The sequence below is a fragment of the Procambarus clarkii genome, chromosome 48 (genome assembly GCF_040958095.1).
Source record: "Procambarus clarkii isolate CNS0578487 chromosome 48, FALCON_Pclarkii_2.0, whole genome shotgun sequence".
Taxonomy (NCBI): Eukaryota; Metazoa; Arthropoda; class Malacostraca; order Decapoda; family Cambaridae; genus Procambarus; species Procambarus clarkii.
In genome coordinates, this window is record NC_091197.1 from 14,208,168 (window position 1) to 14,223,396 (window position 15,229).

Genomic DNA, 15,229 nt, shown 5'->3' on the forward strand with positions numbered 1-15,229 from the left:
TTTGTTTGTTTAATTTAACTCTGTTATTGGTCTTGATGGTTAAGTGGATACCACATTTAGAAGTCTGATACAGACCATACCTTCTCAGAAGTGTGGGAAAGTTACCAAATCTGCTCACTTTGAATTATTATAATAATGACATTTGCAATTCCTTATTTGGACTCCATGATGTGGTGTTAATATTTTGAGCTTGACCTCTTGGATAGAAAGGATTTTGATGATTTGAAGGTCATTTCAAACGCCTCAACCTTGTCAACCGTGGAATGTCATAATTTTCAAGCTGATGAGAAAGTTTGCTTCCCAGTACAGTAGTGTGTCTTATGTCCCTTAATAAAATCCTCATTGAATTTTGCAGATTCTTAAGCTAGTAATGTGCATAGCATTTCAGGCAAGTCTTAATACTAACACAAGATTTCCAGTAAATCCTAAGTTGCAATTTATAAAATAATTCCTGGAGATACAGTACAACAATCAAAGATATTTTTATGTTCATGTTTTGATTTTTTACATCTATTTAGAGCTTCATAAAAAATAAGTTGGATGTCTTCTTGAAAGGAAAAAAAACAAGTATATAATGCTATCACAATTCGCCAGGTTTACTCATGCCCATGCCACCTCTTGGGTGGTTTAATCTTTATCAATCACCAGGTTTAAGAACTTTAACAGTTTAACCTCACGAGTTTTACTCAAGGCACAAAGTAAAGCAATACGAACAAACTGCTTTTTTTTATTTAATTATTTGTGTATTTATATACTGTACAAGAAGGTAAATTGGGTTTATCAGAGTACATAACATTGATATTTTTACATTCTTGCAAAACCACTAACATGCATAGCATTTTGGGCAGGTCCTTAATCCAACAGATAATTTCAAGTAGGTAATTTGTAGCAAAATTCGAAGAATGTTAATAGCTAAATTATAGTAAAATTTGAGGATGATCAACAGGTACATTGTAGCATAGTTTGAGGATTATTAATAGGTATATTGTAGGAAAATTTGCATTCAACATAACAACTTTGATATAAGTTTATAGCAGTGATTACAATGGTGAAGTTGCATGGCTTAGGTACATATATTGGGGGAGTGTGTAACACAAGTTACATTTTGAGTCTGAAGCACTAGGTAGGAAACTTTGAGGATGAAATTAGGTACTTTTTGGTTATACTTTCGAATAAGGCATAGGTTGGACAGCTTTTTAATTCATTAGGGAGTGATTTCCATAGACTAGGTAGATTTGTACAGTGTTTGCACAGATTTAGTTTGACTCGTTGGATATCAGAGTGGTATATATTTCTGGTGTGGTGATGATGGGCTCTATTCATCTGTCAAGGAAGAGTTTCAGATCAGGATTTTCATTTAGGAACAAGGTTTTGTACATGTAAATAGCACAAGAGATTGTGTGGAGTGAGTTTATGTTTAGCATGTTTAGGAATTTAAACTGAGGGCTGTGTTGTCTGAAAACTAGTTTGTTATTTTTTTCTGATAGCAGATTTTTGCTGAGTGATGATAGACTTGAGGTAGTTTGCAGTGGTTGAACCCCATGCACAGATACCGTATGTAAGATAGGGATAGATTAGTGCATAGTATAATGAGAGGAGAGCAGAGTTTGGAACAATATCTGATTTTGGAAAGTATACCGACCGCTTCCAAATAAGATGTAGTAGGTCTTTTCTATGTTTAGTGTGAGTTTGTTGGTTGCCATCCATTTATGGACTGCAACATTATTTAGTGTGTTTGGGTTGGGGTCTGAGTTGATGAAGATAGTATCATCAGCAAATAGTATAGGTTTAAGAATGTTAAGCGACATTAGGCAGATCATTGATGTATATAAGAACATTGTTTTTATATACATCAATGTTAGTCACATTGCTGTAACATGTTAGTCACAGTGTTATGTGACTAACAATTAACCACAGTACTGTATCATGTTCTGCATATTTTGTAATTCAAATTATTATTATAAAATAAACTAAATAAAGATTAGCATCAGTATTGGAGTTATTTATACTATACTGTGGGACCCCTCACTGTGATTCTAATGTTGCTAATTACCGGTAGGTAATTTGGTATCGAATATAATGGCGCTCCTGTCGCTCCTGTCACACTTCCCTCTGCACGCGTCCCCAGCGATATGTGGGCTACTGGTTTCGAACACTAAGTCATGTACACGTTTATTTTGCCTTTTTAAATCTGTTTTTGATAGTAGGATAGTTTATATTTTATTATATATGATATAATTATTTTGTTACTCCTATACAGTATTTACTTAGCTTTAGCATCTCTGGAAAACTTTATTTACTTAGCTTTAGCATCTCTAATGTACAACTTACAGATGTAACAACCTCTGCGTTTACTGCGCATTGAGTCTTAAACTAAACAATAAGAAGTTACTAACTTGTGATAGTTTGTAAGAAAAGTTAAATTAGATAATTCACAAAAATTATAAGTAAACAGGTCGGGTATTGGGCAGAGTGAGAAAACACTTAGGAGAACTTTATACTAGTAATAATAATGATAGTGGTAAGGAAATGGTTGGTAGACGTGGGCAGTGTTAGGCAGCAAGAGCAATACCGCGAAAGTCCCGCGCCGCTGCTGCTCCGTGAGCACCGCTACTCGGGATTAACAATGTCGAAACAGGCTTCTATTTTCACATTCTTCTCTAAATCCCCTGGGCAGAATAAGAGCCAACATAAGGGGTCACCGAAGAACACTGTCAAGTTAAAGGGGAATGGTGAGTGAAGTTGTTGTTTACATATGTTCCTCTGGCCAGGCATTCAATGTGCTGCTGCCATATTTTATATGAAAGATTACAGAGTATAGCTCAAAAGCTAGCAATAAGTTTATCAAGTATCCCATCTTACACTATTACTTCTAATAATAATAATGTAAAATGAAATCACATTAATGTGATGTTTTGATGAAATAAGTTCATAGGTTGTTTTGGGAGTTACCCAGAACATTGGTTCGAATCCTCATGGCTCCTACCACTTTTATCAATAATAATAATTCAGTGTAGGGAGACAGCCAGCCAGTATATACATGCAGTATATAGGTATATCAAGGTTCCCCAAAGGTCGCATTAGTGACCTTTCCCCGGATGCAACCCCACAACAAGCTGACTAACTCCTGGGTACCAGTTTACTGTTAGGTGATAGGAAAAGTGTAACCATATGTCCCTCCTGGAATTTGAACCCAGAATTTTCAATTGCAAGTTGGGAATGATCCCTACTATACATGTACAGTACAGTACTACATTAAAATTCGACTGTCAACGGATTGCGTTTGTTGGGGAAATTTCACTGGTATAAATGTGTAGTACTGTATGTTTATGATTATTGTAAGTGACAACTGGAATTTAATTAAACCTTTTGTAATTTTCATCTGCACTGTAATTCAATGTTGGAGGGGTGTAGATGGGTGGCAGTTTGTGCATTAGTTTAGATGAACAGATGATTGAGTGTGTGGTATCTGAGATGGATGAGTGTGTGTTAGTGTAGATTAGGAGACCTTTATAATGATTACAATATTTGTTATTAAAAATATTATTACAGATATTGCATCAATGGACATGGTCTGGGCAAAGTTGGATGGGCACCCATGGTGGCCTGCACTTGTGTGTGAGAACCCAGGGGATAAATCTTTCCTTCGGAATGGTCAGATACATGTACAGTTTTTTGACAACCCACCTTCTCGAGGATGGGTTAAGGAGGGGTAAGTATATATTAATTTATTTGGAATTTGGAAAGAATTTTATATAGTAAAACATTTACAAGATTCCATACACTGCTCTTAATTACTTTGAGTTGTTGAATACAAAGTATGGATACAAAATTTAGATTTTTGCAGTCAAGTCAGCTTTACAGTCCAGAATTCAATAGAAATTTCTTTGAAAGGAATAATGTTTAGAGTTTTTAGTCTTTTGTTTTTATTTCTGAATAATAAATAAATCACTGGTGCTGTCCCACCTTGAGTACTACTCGATACTCACTTTCCCCTTCAGAGCAGAAGATACTGCTGAAATAGAGATACAGAGAACATATACGGCACACATAGACATGTTAAAATATTTATATTATTGGGACTGTCTCATGGCCCCTCAAAATATATTCCCTGGATAGGAGACCAGAGAGAGGTACAGTATCACATAATATATACAGTACATGGAAAAATATTGGAAGGCTAGGTCCTAAATTTGCACAGTAAAATAACATATTGGAGTGAATGATGTGGTAGGAAATATGGAATCACAGCAAGGAAGATAAGAGGTGCCATAGACACAAAATACTGCATGAATGTCAGAGGTCCACAGATGTTCAATATCCTCCCAACAAGTATAAGAATTGATACTGGAACAAAAATGGACTTCTTGAAGAAAAAATTGGACAGTTTCTTGGAAAAAGTGCTGGACCAACCTGGTTGTAGTGGATATGTGGGCTATGGGCTACTGCAATCAACATTCTGTTGGACCAAGCCCTCACAAGTCCAGCCTGGCCATTGGCTGGGCTTGGAAAATAAAAGAATTCCCAGCACCAACTCTAGATACAATCCAGGTACCTAGAGTATTACCACCCTCTGCTCATTTCTATATACTGTAATGTATGAAAAAAATAGGCTACAGTTATTTTATTATATAGGCTACATATATGCTACAGTATAGGCTAACCTATTATATAGGTTATTTTATTATTATAGGCTACAAGTTATTTTAAGTAAATGTCTCGTATATCTTCTTTCAGGTTCGTGAAGCCATACTGTTTACCAGGAAAAAATGGTATCCCAACATACAAGGATCCAACATGGCTTAAGGCTATAGAGGAAGCTAAGGGAGCAGAGCAGCTGTCCAAAGAAGATAGGACTTTGTTACTTGTTGAGATGCTTCCTTCAGATGAGGAACCAATGGAAGATGATGAGGAAGGTGACTAAATATTAGGTTATGTGGTTTTTTGATGTCTTGTAGAGCTGTTGACCTCAATCACTTGTTAAGTATCAATGTTTCTTAAATGAAAAATTGATTGTTAATTATATTATGTATTCTTTATTTTATTGTAAGAAAATGCCCTGAATTTTGGGGGACAAGAAATGGCAATAACCTTAATATTGTTAGAATTAATTCAATGTGGCACATTGAGGTTTTCCTATATAAGGGCAATATAGAGTACCGTACAGTACAGTACAGTACTCTGTCTCCACAAATCTTCTGTCCTATAAAATGATAAAAAGAATTGTTTTCCCAACATTAAAGAAAGGTTATTTGATATGTGTTGCAATCTTTTCTACTGGATATTTTATTTAAAGTTGCTTGATTTACAATTAAAATTTAATAAAGAATAATTCAAATATAATTGCTATATGTTATTTTTTATGAAACTACAGTTAATTTTTCTTATTTTTAGATACTGATGTAAGTAAAGAAAATGTTGACCTTAATATAAGCAAGAACAAAAATAACAGCAGTAAAAAAGCTATGAATGGCGAGCCCGAGACGAAGCGAAGAAGGATAATTCTCCATTCAGACTCTGAATCCGAGGATGACTACAAGCCAGGTAAGTACAGTTCTGTAAATAGGATCTGAGTGGTCATTTGAAGTAGTAGTATAAATGCCATATGGATTTGCCTTGTTGCCTAATAGAGTGATAGAGTGATGTCTGTCATCACTCTATCACCCATGTCTAGAGTGATATTTTATGGACACACTCAGCTCTTAACCCTTAAACAGCTCCAAGTTGCTATCTGTGATTACCTCGTGTGCTTGAATCACCAAATGCAATTTCTTTACGTTAGTTTTGTCTTTCCTGCCACAATGTAGGACTTTTAAATAGTCGAGTCATTTAAGGATCAATGTGCTGCATTTTCATTTTGTTTTCTGGCTTTGTGGCTTTTCATATTTACATACATTCTATTTGTTTACACCAGCTTCCAAATATAGTAGGGAAAAGTGGAGTGCAGTTGCATGGGTTAGTAAATGTGGGGCAATAGCACACACATCTCTCATCTAGGCAGTGTTACCAACTTCCTGCATGTTCTCGTCTATCTCAAAATATTCCCTTGAAGACACGAAGGGTAATTCCTGTTGTCGGGACAGAAAGCATGTGTTTAGATTTATCGTGGTCACCCTTCCCCTAAGATGCTGCCCTCAACGGTTGTCTTAACTCCAGGATACCTTGTTACTGCTAGGTGACCAGAGGCATCAGATGAAAATATGTGTCCAACAGTTTGTTCTGCCTGGGAATTGAATCTGGGTCCCATGGTTGTAATCTGAGAATGTATAATAAATAAAATGTTTATTTAGGTAAGGTACATACATACAAGAAATTTTTACAAAGATTGGTGGACTTATAGAGCTAGTACATACAATGCCTAAAGCCACTATTACGCAAAGCGTTTCGGGCATATACCACTGCTACAGGACCCTTTAATTGAAACTAAATCATAAAATGGATTGAAAGCTGGGTGTCTGCTGCCATTATTTGGTCCACCCACTATTCATCATTCAGCAACCCACTATTCATCCCATCCATAGATTGTAAATTTACCTTACTTTTTCTAACTATAAAGCACACACCTATTTTCTTGACCAGTAAAACTAAAAGTTTGAAGGTTTATCTTGATAGTAGAAAACCATAATCCCAAAAATTCTTTACGATGGCTCTATCACTGTCTCTCGCTATGTATCACCTCATACCTTGTGAACAATTTGGGCTAGCTTCATGCTCTTGGTAGAGGAGGGTTAACCGGCTTTCTTAGCCAGTCATATATGATTGGTTCAGTCGCTAGCGCCTTTCCCTCAAATGTTTGAGCAAAACAACCTTCCAGAATATTCTCCAGAGCTCCCTGCCCTTTGGGTAATTTTCTCAGCAATATTCAGCAGCCTGTGGTCTGGTCTGGTGCCTGTAGACTCTGGCCAGCACCATCTTGTCTGGTCTGCACCAATAAAATTCTTATTTCCTCAGTTTTCCTATAAATAACTCTTTGTACTGTCTGCAAAAGTAAACTTATGATGCCAGCAACTTGAATAACATTTTGGGATGGATCATATATCAGTGAGTTTGTAAGGCTGGGTCTTGCCTTAACCCTTGCACTGCACCAGCTGACATAGTAAGGGGTGTGCTGGTGCACCAGCTGACATGTGATTTTGTGATTATATCATAAGATTCGAAACTTCCATGAATGCAAGGGGGGGGGGGCACACATTTGCTTCATTAGGCCTCTAGTAACCATCCCTCATCTTGAAAAAACATCAAGAGTCCCCTCACTTTCCTTCCATGGGCTTAGAAACGTGGCCTAGATTACTAAGGCCTACAAAACGTTTCACAGGCCATGGCTTCAGGAACTTGTAGGGCAGCCATACTATGAGCAACTGAAATTTTAACAGCAGCCAAAAGGTAGAGACTTTTTACTTGGATTTCCATGCTTCCTGCTGAGATAATTAACAATACCCAAAAGAAAAAACTACTGTTTTTCGAACAATTTATTTTTGGTGCACCATGGGAATGTCATTATAAAAGGTGCACAGTGAAGGGGTTAAGAAGCAACTCAGGTACTTCACAGAAAAGTTATGTTTGTTTACTTGTCCTTTTTTTTTATCTTGAATAAACTGGTCTGCATTAAATGGCCTCTGTCCACATTGAACTGCCTCTTAAAACACCCTGTAAATAAAATGAATTTTGCATTTACAGGAAAGGATGATGTTGAAAGTGATGAAGAATCACATAGTTCTGCAGTGGATGAAAATGAAATATCAGAGCCCGAAATTGTGTCAGACATAGATTCTCCTGTCAAGGTACTGTATTTTATTTAAAGTTTCTCTTAATCTTTGATGTGCCCCCTGCTCAAATTTAGTTCTGTACTTAGGAGCCCTTGTTGGGCCCCCACCAGAAGCCATCTCATTTGTTTAGAAACACTGATTGGCTCCTATTCCTAGGTGGGTTTTCCTTGACCAGGCACCTGGTTCCTGGTCATGAAGTACAACTAATGACTGTGCTCTCTTGGTTACATTTTTGCCACTAAACTTGCCCCAATATTAATTTTCAAGAAAATTTCATTCTTCAATCCTGTTTTATTGTCATAGTCCAGTTACAGCTTTCCTTTTTAAAATTGCACCTCAGGCTACTTGACCATTTTCTCCTGATGTACAAACCTGGATTGTAGGGACTTAAAAAAAAAAACTAATGCTTTGTTGAATATACATTATTCATTAACAACAGTAGATAACAATCATATAAAGAACAGGATGAGCCCGTAGTCAACTTTGTGCTAGAGCCTTCATGTGATCAGTTGACCTGATCTCCCATGTGTCAACCTGTTGAGCGAACAAGTTCCAGGTGCGAGTCAGCCTAGGAATGAATGATCACTGATGGAGTGGATGTTCTTCAGAAAGGCACTTCCAGCATGAGACAGTTGAAGGTTGGCACCTAGTATTATGGGTGTCAATTACTAGTTGTCCATGGAATTGGATAAGGTGTGGAACGTCCAAGTATGTGTGTAAACACAAGCATGTACCTTGAACTGGTATGTAAAATTTTCACTGCCCCCATACTACTTCTGTTCATGTATTAACTAATTCCTTCTTACTTCTTTTTTAAAATACAATATTTTCTTGTATTTTATGAACTGTTACTTCATACATTCATGATCATTTTATTCATTAAAGGCACCTTCAAATAAGCGCAAAAAGCCAGCAGCATCAAGTCGATGCAATTTGAATTCATCCCTTTCATCTTCTCCATCGACGTCAAAAACTCCGGCACGTGCGCCTTCAACTCCAAAAATATCTGATGGCACCAAATCCAAGCTATCATTGTTTGCTGCTAAGGAGGTGAGGCTGCATTATTAAATCAATTCCCAGCTTTGGTTATTCATTGTATAGTGATGTATGCAGAACTGTGTGTATATATACAATGTAATGTATGAAAGGTTTATGAGTACTTAATACATACGTTGTATAATATATAGCCTTATCTGTTTATAATATAGGTAGTGGTTTAAGTGATAAGTGGTTTTAAATGAGATAAGAAGTAACATCTTGAAACAAGTATAGGTGCAATGGAATGGAATATAGTCAATGTGCAAGTGGTACCTTCAAATTTTGTATTTCATCATTAGAGGCTCCTTCCCGATATTAAATACTTTACTAGTGTACTTGTATGTTTACGTGTACAGTATTTAGCTAATTTATCAATTTATGTTACACCAGAAATCATAATCTGTTTTGTTTGACTACTATTATTCTTAATTTATTTTGCTATCTTTTAGTTTGATCATATTGTTACAATTTGATTACTTCAGTATGTTAAACAATTGTCATCAAATATTTCAGCTTCTAATATCTGCACTATTTTTTTAAAGACTCCTTCACAAGTCCAGGAAAGCTCAGAAGACTGGCCTTTCCTGAAGTATCCTTGGTTGCAACCGGAGAACATACGTGACCGGGAGAAGCGTTCACCTAACCATAAGGATTATAATCCAAGGACTCTTTATGTTCCAGAAAGCTTTCTTAATCAGCAGACTCCAGTAAGTAGCTAGGGTCTAAAATTATAATTGTTATTGCTATTAGGTATTTTATTTGAAACTTATCCTTGCTGCTCTCACTTTTTCTCTTCCTCCTGTGCTTACCTAACAGTGACTGGGGGGGGGGGGGAAGTAAGCTCTGGGTTATTTTGTTTCCGTGGGTGAGATATTCGAGTTAATGTTTAACCTATCATATACTATACCTTCAAGTTTTTTGTTTTATGGATCTTTTTTTATAATAATCAATATCCTAGCACATATTCAAATTTTGTACCAATTCTTTTTTGGGTTGGGATATTTTAATTTTGTTTGCAGTTATTTATACAGTATTTAAATTTTTAGTCTTATACAGTATTTAAATTTTTACTATTGCACCAGTCCTTTTTGTACATGTCTTTGCAGACCTTAAATTGGCTGTTTATATATTAATAATTTTTTTTCTTGTCAGGCCTTGAGACAGTGGTGGGATATAAAGTCTCAGCATTATGATACTGTTTTGTTCTTCAAGATGGGCAAGTTTTATGAGCTATTTAACATGGATGCCACACTGGGAGTGCAGGAGTTGGGCCTTATTATGATGAAGGTAAGTTTTGTATGTGTTCACCTAGTTGTGCTTGCAGGGGGAGAAGGGGGGGGGGGGGCTTAGCTCTGGCTCTTTGATCCTGAATGTATGTATACATACATAAAATATATACATATATAAATTAAATGTCCAACCAGAGCTGTAGCCGAAGTTTCCACCCACATAATGGAATGAATTTGGTATTGTCCCATCCTTTTTACTTATCACATGTATCTTGTAATTTAATGGATGTTTTTATTAACATTACTCTAGCAGCACTGCTGAACAAGGAACTTCAATCTTTGGTTAAAAGTCTAGACCATTTCAGAAATTGCCGTCTGTTAAAAATACAGCTGTTTTGCCTAACCAGAAACACCCTGAACCCAAGCAACTCGCCTAACCAATTGTGGCTAATGCATAGAAAACATCAGTATTATCGAACTGTAATTTCTACTAAAACAATTTCAGCGGATTGGTCAAAGATAATCCAAGGGATTACCAATTTCGGCAGATAATCCAAGGGATTATCCCCTTGGATTGCATGGTGGAAAGACTGATTCTGTAATAGAAAGCTTTTTGGTCTATTACAAGGTTATATGTTGAAGAATCAAAGTATTACGTAGCAAGTCTTTTATAGATAGATAAGGTCAGAATAAATATGCAGAAAGTTGTCTTTTAATTAACCCCTTGGACTATTTAACTCCCAGTAGTCTTAGATGCAAGAGAACATTGGTATGGATTGTGTCAATGGCCTTTTCAACCAATAATTTCATGAACAGTGACATCCTGAAACATCCTGACATCCTGAAACATTCCCCATCCTGACATCCTGAAACATAATACAGGGTACAAAACACAATCGAATCTTCCCATAGTAGGAAAACAGCATGTCAAGGATTTGGGAATAATGATGTCCGACGATCTAACGTTTAGGGAGCATAACCAAGCAAATATCGCGTCAGCCAGAAAAATGATCGGATGGATTACGAGAACTTTCAAATCCAGGGATCCCATCACAATGGTTGTACTCTTCAAGTCACTTGTGCTGTCCCGTCTCGAGTACTGCTCAGTACTCACTTCCCCCTTCAGAGCAGGAGAGATTGCTGAAATAGAGGGAATACAGAGAACATATACGGCACGCATAGACGAGATAAAACACCTAAATTATTGGGATCGTCTCAAAGCTCTCCAAATGTACTCTCTAGAAAGGAGACGAGAGAGATACCAAATAATATACACCTGGAAAATACTGGAGGGTCAGGTCCCAAATCTACACAGTAAAATAACAACGTACTGGAGTGAACGATATGGAAGAAAATGCAAGATTGAACCTGTGAAGAGCAGAGGTGTCATAGGCACAATCAGAGAGCACTGTATAAACATCAGGGGTCCGCGGTTGTTCAACGTCCTCCCAGCGAGCATAAGAAATATTGCCGGAACAACCGTGGACATCTTCAAGAGAAAACTGGACGGTTTTCTAAGAGAAGTTCCGGATCAGCCGGGCTGTGGTGGGTACGTGGCCCTGCGGGCCGCTCCAAGCAACAGCCTGGTGGAATCACAGTAATGTGATGCATCTATGAGAAATTATTGAGGCAGATTCAATCCCATCGTATAGCCTCATTATTTTCTCAAGTTCATGAACTTTCAGTGTGGTTGGGAACCTTGTTGTAGAGAAAGTGATCCAATATAAAATGAAATCATAATAACATAAAATATCTATGACCCAATTTTTGAAGCAGGATGGTGGAATCAAACCATCGTCCTGCTCCAAAGATTTTGTGTGTTGACATAGGGCCTTTAATTTCCCTAGTGATTGTTCTTTTTTTTTCTTTTTTTTCAGGGAGAAAAGGCTCATGTAGGCTTTCCAGAAATTGCATATGGACGTTATTCCTCAACTTTGATAGACAAGGGCTATAAAGTTGCACGAATTGAACAGACAGAAACTCCAGAAATGATGGAGAAGCGTTGCAAAACTTGTAAGTTAGACTATTTGTTTAGTAAAAGACAGTATATACAATTTTGTATATGCTTTTGAGAACTGGCTGCTTGGCTGGCCACCCACCATCCTGACTCACCCAGCCAGATCCTTCCCCTCTTCATTATTTCTACATAATCCACTCATCCATTAAAGTTTTTGCTAAAAAATGTAGAGACAAGACCTGGCAGGTGAAGCAGAATGGTAGACGGCCACTGCTCATCAGCCAACCATTCAGCCACTCCTAAATATATTATCAAACTTTATGAATGAATTTATAAAATTGTGTGGCTGGATTGATTATATGGAAATATTCAGTGATGCAGAAAACTAGTTGTGTCAGTTGTAAGTTATACAACTTACGAATAATAAAAAAAATTTATAAAAAATACGTAACAGGAGGAATGGTTTATTTTATTATTTAAAATACATTGAAGTACCTATTTTTTTAGGGAATGTTGCAGCAACCTCTCTCTCTCCACTTTACAATTACCCCACTGCCAATCCTTGCTTCATAAGACAATATTGGGAAAAATTTATGTTTATATGCGACAATTAAATATTGTTTATGATATTTGTGTTAATAGGCAACATGACACAGCACTAATATTATCAACTACAGACATGTACACAGCCAGATTTATGGCAGTAATGGCTGTCAAATGCTACTGTTAAATTGTAGTAATATTCCTTCACAGTTGCTGTCATTTACATGCTTGCATTAATTATAATATTTCTTCCATGTTTCACTATATAATATTGGCATATGTGGTCAGGATAAGTTAAAGCTATTTTTTGTTATTTTTCTTGGGTTGTGCAGAAACTTTTCACTTAATGGGGATGGCAAACTGGATAATGGGGGGGGGGCACCTTTATTGAAAACTTAAGCATTCCAAATTCATTGTGTGACCTGGTATGGTGGCTTCTTACATTAAGCAAGATGTCACCATACCAGGTTACACAAGGAGTTTGGAATGCTTAAATTTTCAATAAAGGAGCCCATTTCAGCCACGTTATTGTGACTCTTCGTCTGTATACTGTATATGTATTATGCATACACACATTGTTAAAGGTAGGATATCTGTGCACAAATTTAAAATAAGATTCATTCAACAGTGAGTCGTCCATCAAAGTTTGACCGTGTTGTGCGACGTGAAGTGTGCCAAATTAGTAGTAAAGGAACTCGCGTGTACAGCTTCTTGGATGGAGAAGCCTCAGAAATCTCTACCTCCTACCTCTTGGCTCTTACTGAAAGGGTTAGTTAATTAGTACTGTATTTTATTATTTTAATATGCTCTTTTAATATTCATATTAATTATTTATACACAGAAACACATGCATGCATTAAAATTTATGTGTGGGTATAAAGTCACTGTTTCTTTCAGCCTTAATCTAAGAATGTAAGCATAAAGGAAACTGCAGATTTATTAGCCTATACAAGGCAAATTCTATATAAATTTACCTAAACTCCTTCATATAATGTATATGTGTTACCTCCTACACTGGAAATCATCTAGCATTCCCACATCTGTTATATTACCCAGTAATTTGTTTCATAAATCACAATCTTATATCCAAACTAGTATTTAACCCAGGTCTTTCCTGAATCTAAACTTATCCAGTTTGTCTTTTGTTCCATGTTCTATTTTGTGCAGATGTATATAAAAAAAATATATATCCACCTTTGTTATACCCTTTCATTCATTTATTTACTTAGTCATATCACCCATTACTCCTTTCTATAGAATGTAAATTATGCTTTCTTAACCTCTCTTCCTAAGGAAAGCTTGTAATTTCTGGGATTAACTTTGTCATTCTTCCCTGTATATTTTCTATAAAAAAAAAAAAAAGAAAAAAAAAAGCATTTCATAGTTGACGTTACTCCGCCTTCTTTGGAGCTCACATGATCGCTGGATAAGATTTGGGGTCTCTTCTTCCTTTGAAAATCTTTCCTTAAAAGAATCTTATCTTGACTCAGGTGATGAGCAAATGAGTTAGTGAACTTTATATTCTACACCGTTGGTTTAGATTGATTTTGTTTGGTTGTAGTGCTCTTGTGTATTCATCCCAACCCTTTTTAGTCAAGAACAAAACTGAGGCTTTTTAGTGAGAATCTGTCTTGAGTTGGGCCTAGTTACTGCATACTGTACTATGATGCACCATAATCTTATATCCTGCAGAGTCTTAACACTCAACTAAGCTTGTCCACAGCCCCTTAATCTCCATAGGGTCACTCACATTTTTAGTTTTTAGTTTTTTTATATGTATAGATATATTGATTTGTGCTGATGTAGCATTGGGTTTTTGGAAGCCCGTTTCCCTCCTGACACAATGTTAAACTTGAATAATCTCTTATTTTATTTACATTTTTTCTTACATTGGACATTACTATCAATTTATAAATGTGTTCTTTCTGTTAAGCTCTCCAGCATTATCCTCATGCCATTTTGTACACCAGTGTGTTTATGTATTGAAAAGTATTTTTATCTTGATTCTATTCAAATTGAATAAATGGCAGGCAGGCAGGACAAGGAGTCATTAGCATTTGGGCTTCGAATAGGTTTTTTCCCTAATATGTGTATAAGTATATATTTAATGTAATGTATATTGAAATAAAGATTTAAATGTTTCACAGCCTGTCCGAGGAACTGGCGATGGCAGCGAGTTTGGTGTTGCCTTCATTGATACCAGCTTAGGAATATTTCATGTGGGCCAGTTCACAGATGACCGTCATGTGTCACGGTTGAGCACTTTAATGGCTCATTATCCGCCAGCTCAGGTAAGTTGGAAATGCAATACTTTTCAATTAGATATGAATATTAACACACAGAAATCACAATAGCGTGATGCATCAAATGAACAAATCCACAAGGAATCATCCCAGGAATAAGTTCGAACCCTCATCACGTCCCTTGTGGATTTGTTTATGAATATTAAAATCCAAAGATGACAAAGAACTATATAAAGCAAAAGTTTGAAATTTTGGAAGACACTGTAGATAACATTGTGGCACTAAACTAAAATTCTGGAAGATGCATATAATGAGGCTTTAAACCAATTAAACAAGGAAGGGCTTTTTTCGTTGTGTATTCACCCGGTAAAGATTAAAGTTAGAATAAATAGATTATTTTATAGGAAAACTTAATAAAGTTCGGTGTATTAGAAAAGAGTATACAGAGACGGT

The 15,229-nt window shown here is 36.3% G+C and overlaps 1 protein-coding gene across 1 annotated transcript in view; it reads left to right on the plus strand.

The window, feature by feature from the left end:
- The first annotated feature begins 2,396 nt into the window (after positions 1 to 2,396).
- Positions 2,397 to 15,229, plus strand: part of Msh6 (DNA mismatch repair protein Msh6) — a 28,382-nt gene continuing 15,549 nt past the window's right edge. The window contains exons 1-11 of the mRNA XM_045752949.2: positions 2,397 to 2,732; positions 3,553 to 3,712; positions 4,738 to 4,916; positions 5,395 to 5,544; positions 7,678 to 7,781; positions 8,652 to 8,816; positions 9,347 to 9,511; positions 9,957 to 10,091; positions 11,911 to 12,046; positions 13,162 to 13,301; positions 14,681 to 14,824. Coding sequence (XP_045608905.2) covers positions 2,513 to 2,732; positions 3,553 to 3,712; positions 4,738 to 4,916; positions 5,395 to 5,544; positions 7,678 to 7,781; positions 8,652 to 8,816; positions 9,347 to 9,511; positions 9,957 to 10,091; positions 11,911 to 12,046; positions 13,162 to 13,301; positions 14,681 to 14,824 — 1,698 coding nt within the window. The 5' untranslated portion in view covers positions 2,397 to 2,512. The remainder of the gene's footprint in view (positions 2,733 to 3,552; positions 3,713 to 4,737; positions 4,917 to 5,394; positions 5,545 to 7,677; positions 7,782 to 8,651; positions 8,817 to 9,346; positions 9,512 to 9,956; positions 10,092 to 11,910; positions 12,047 to 13,161; positions 13,302 to 14,680; positions 14,825 to 15,229) is intronic.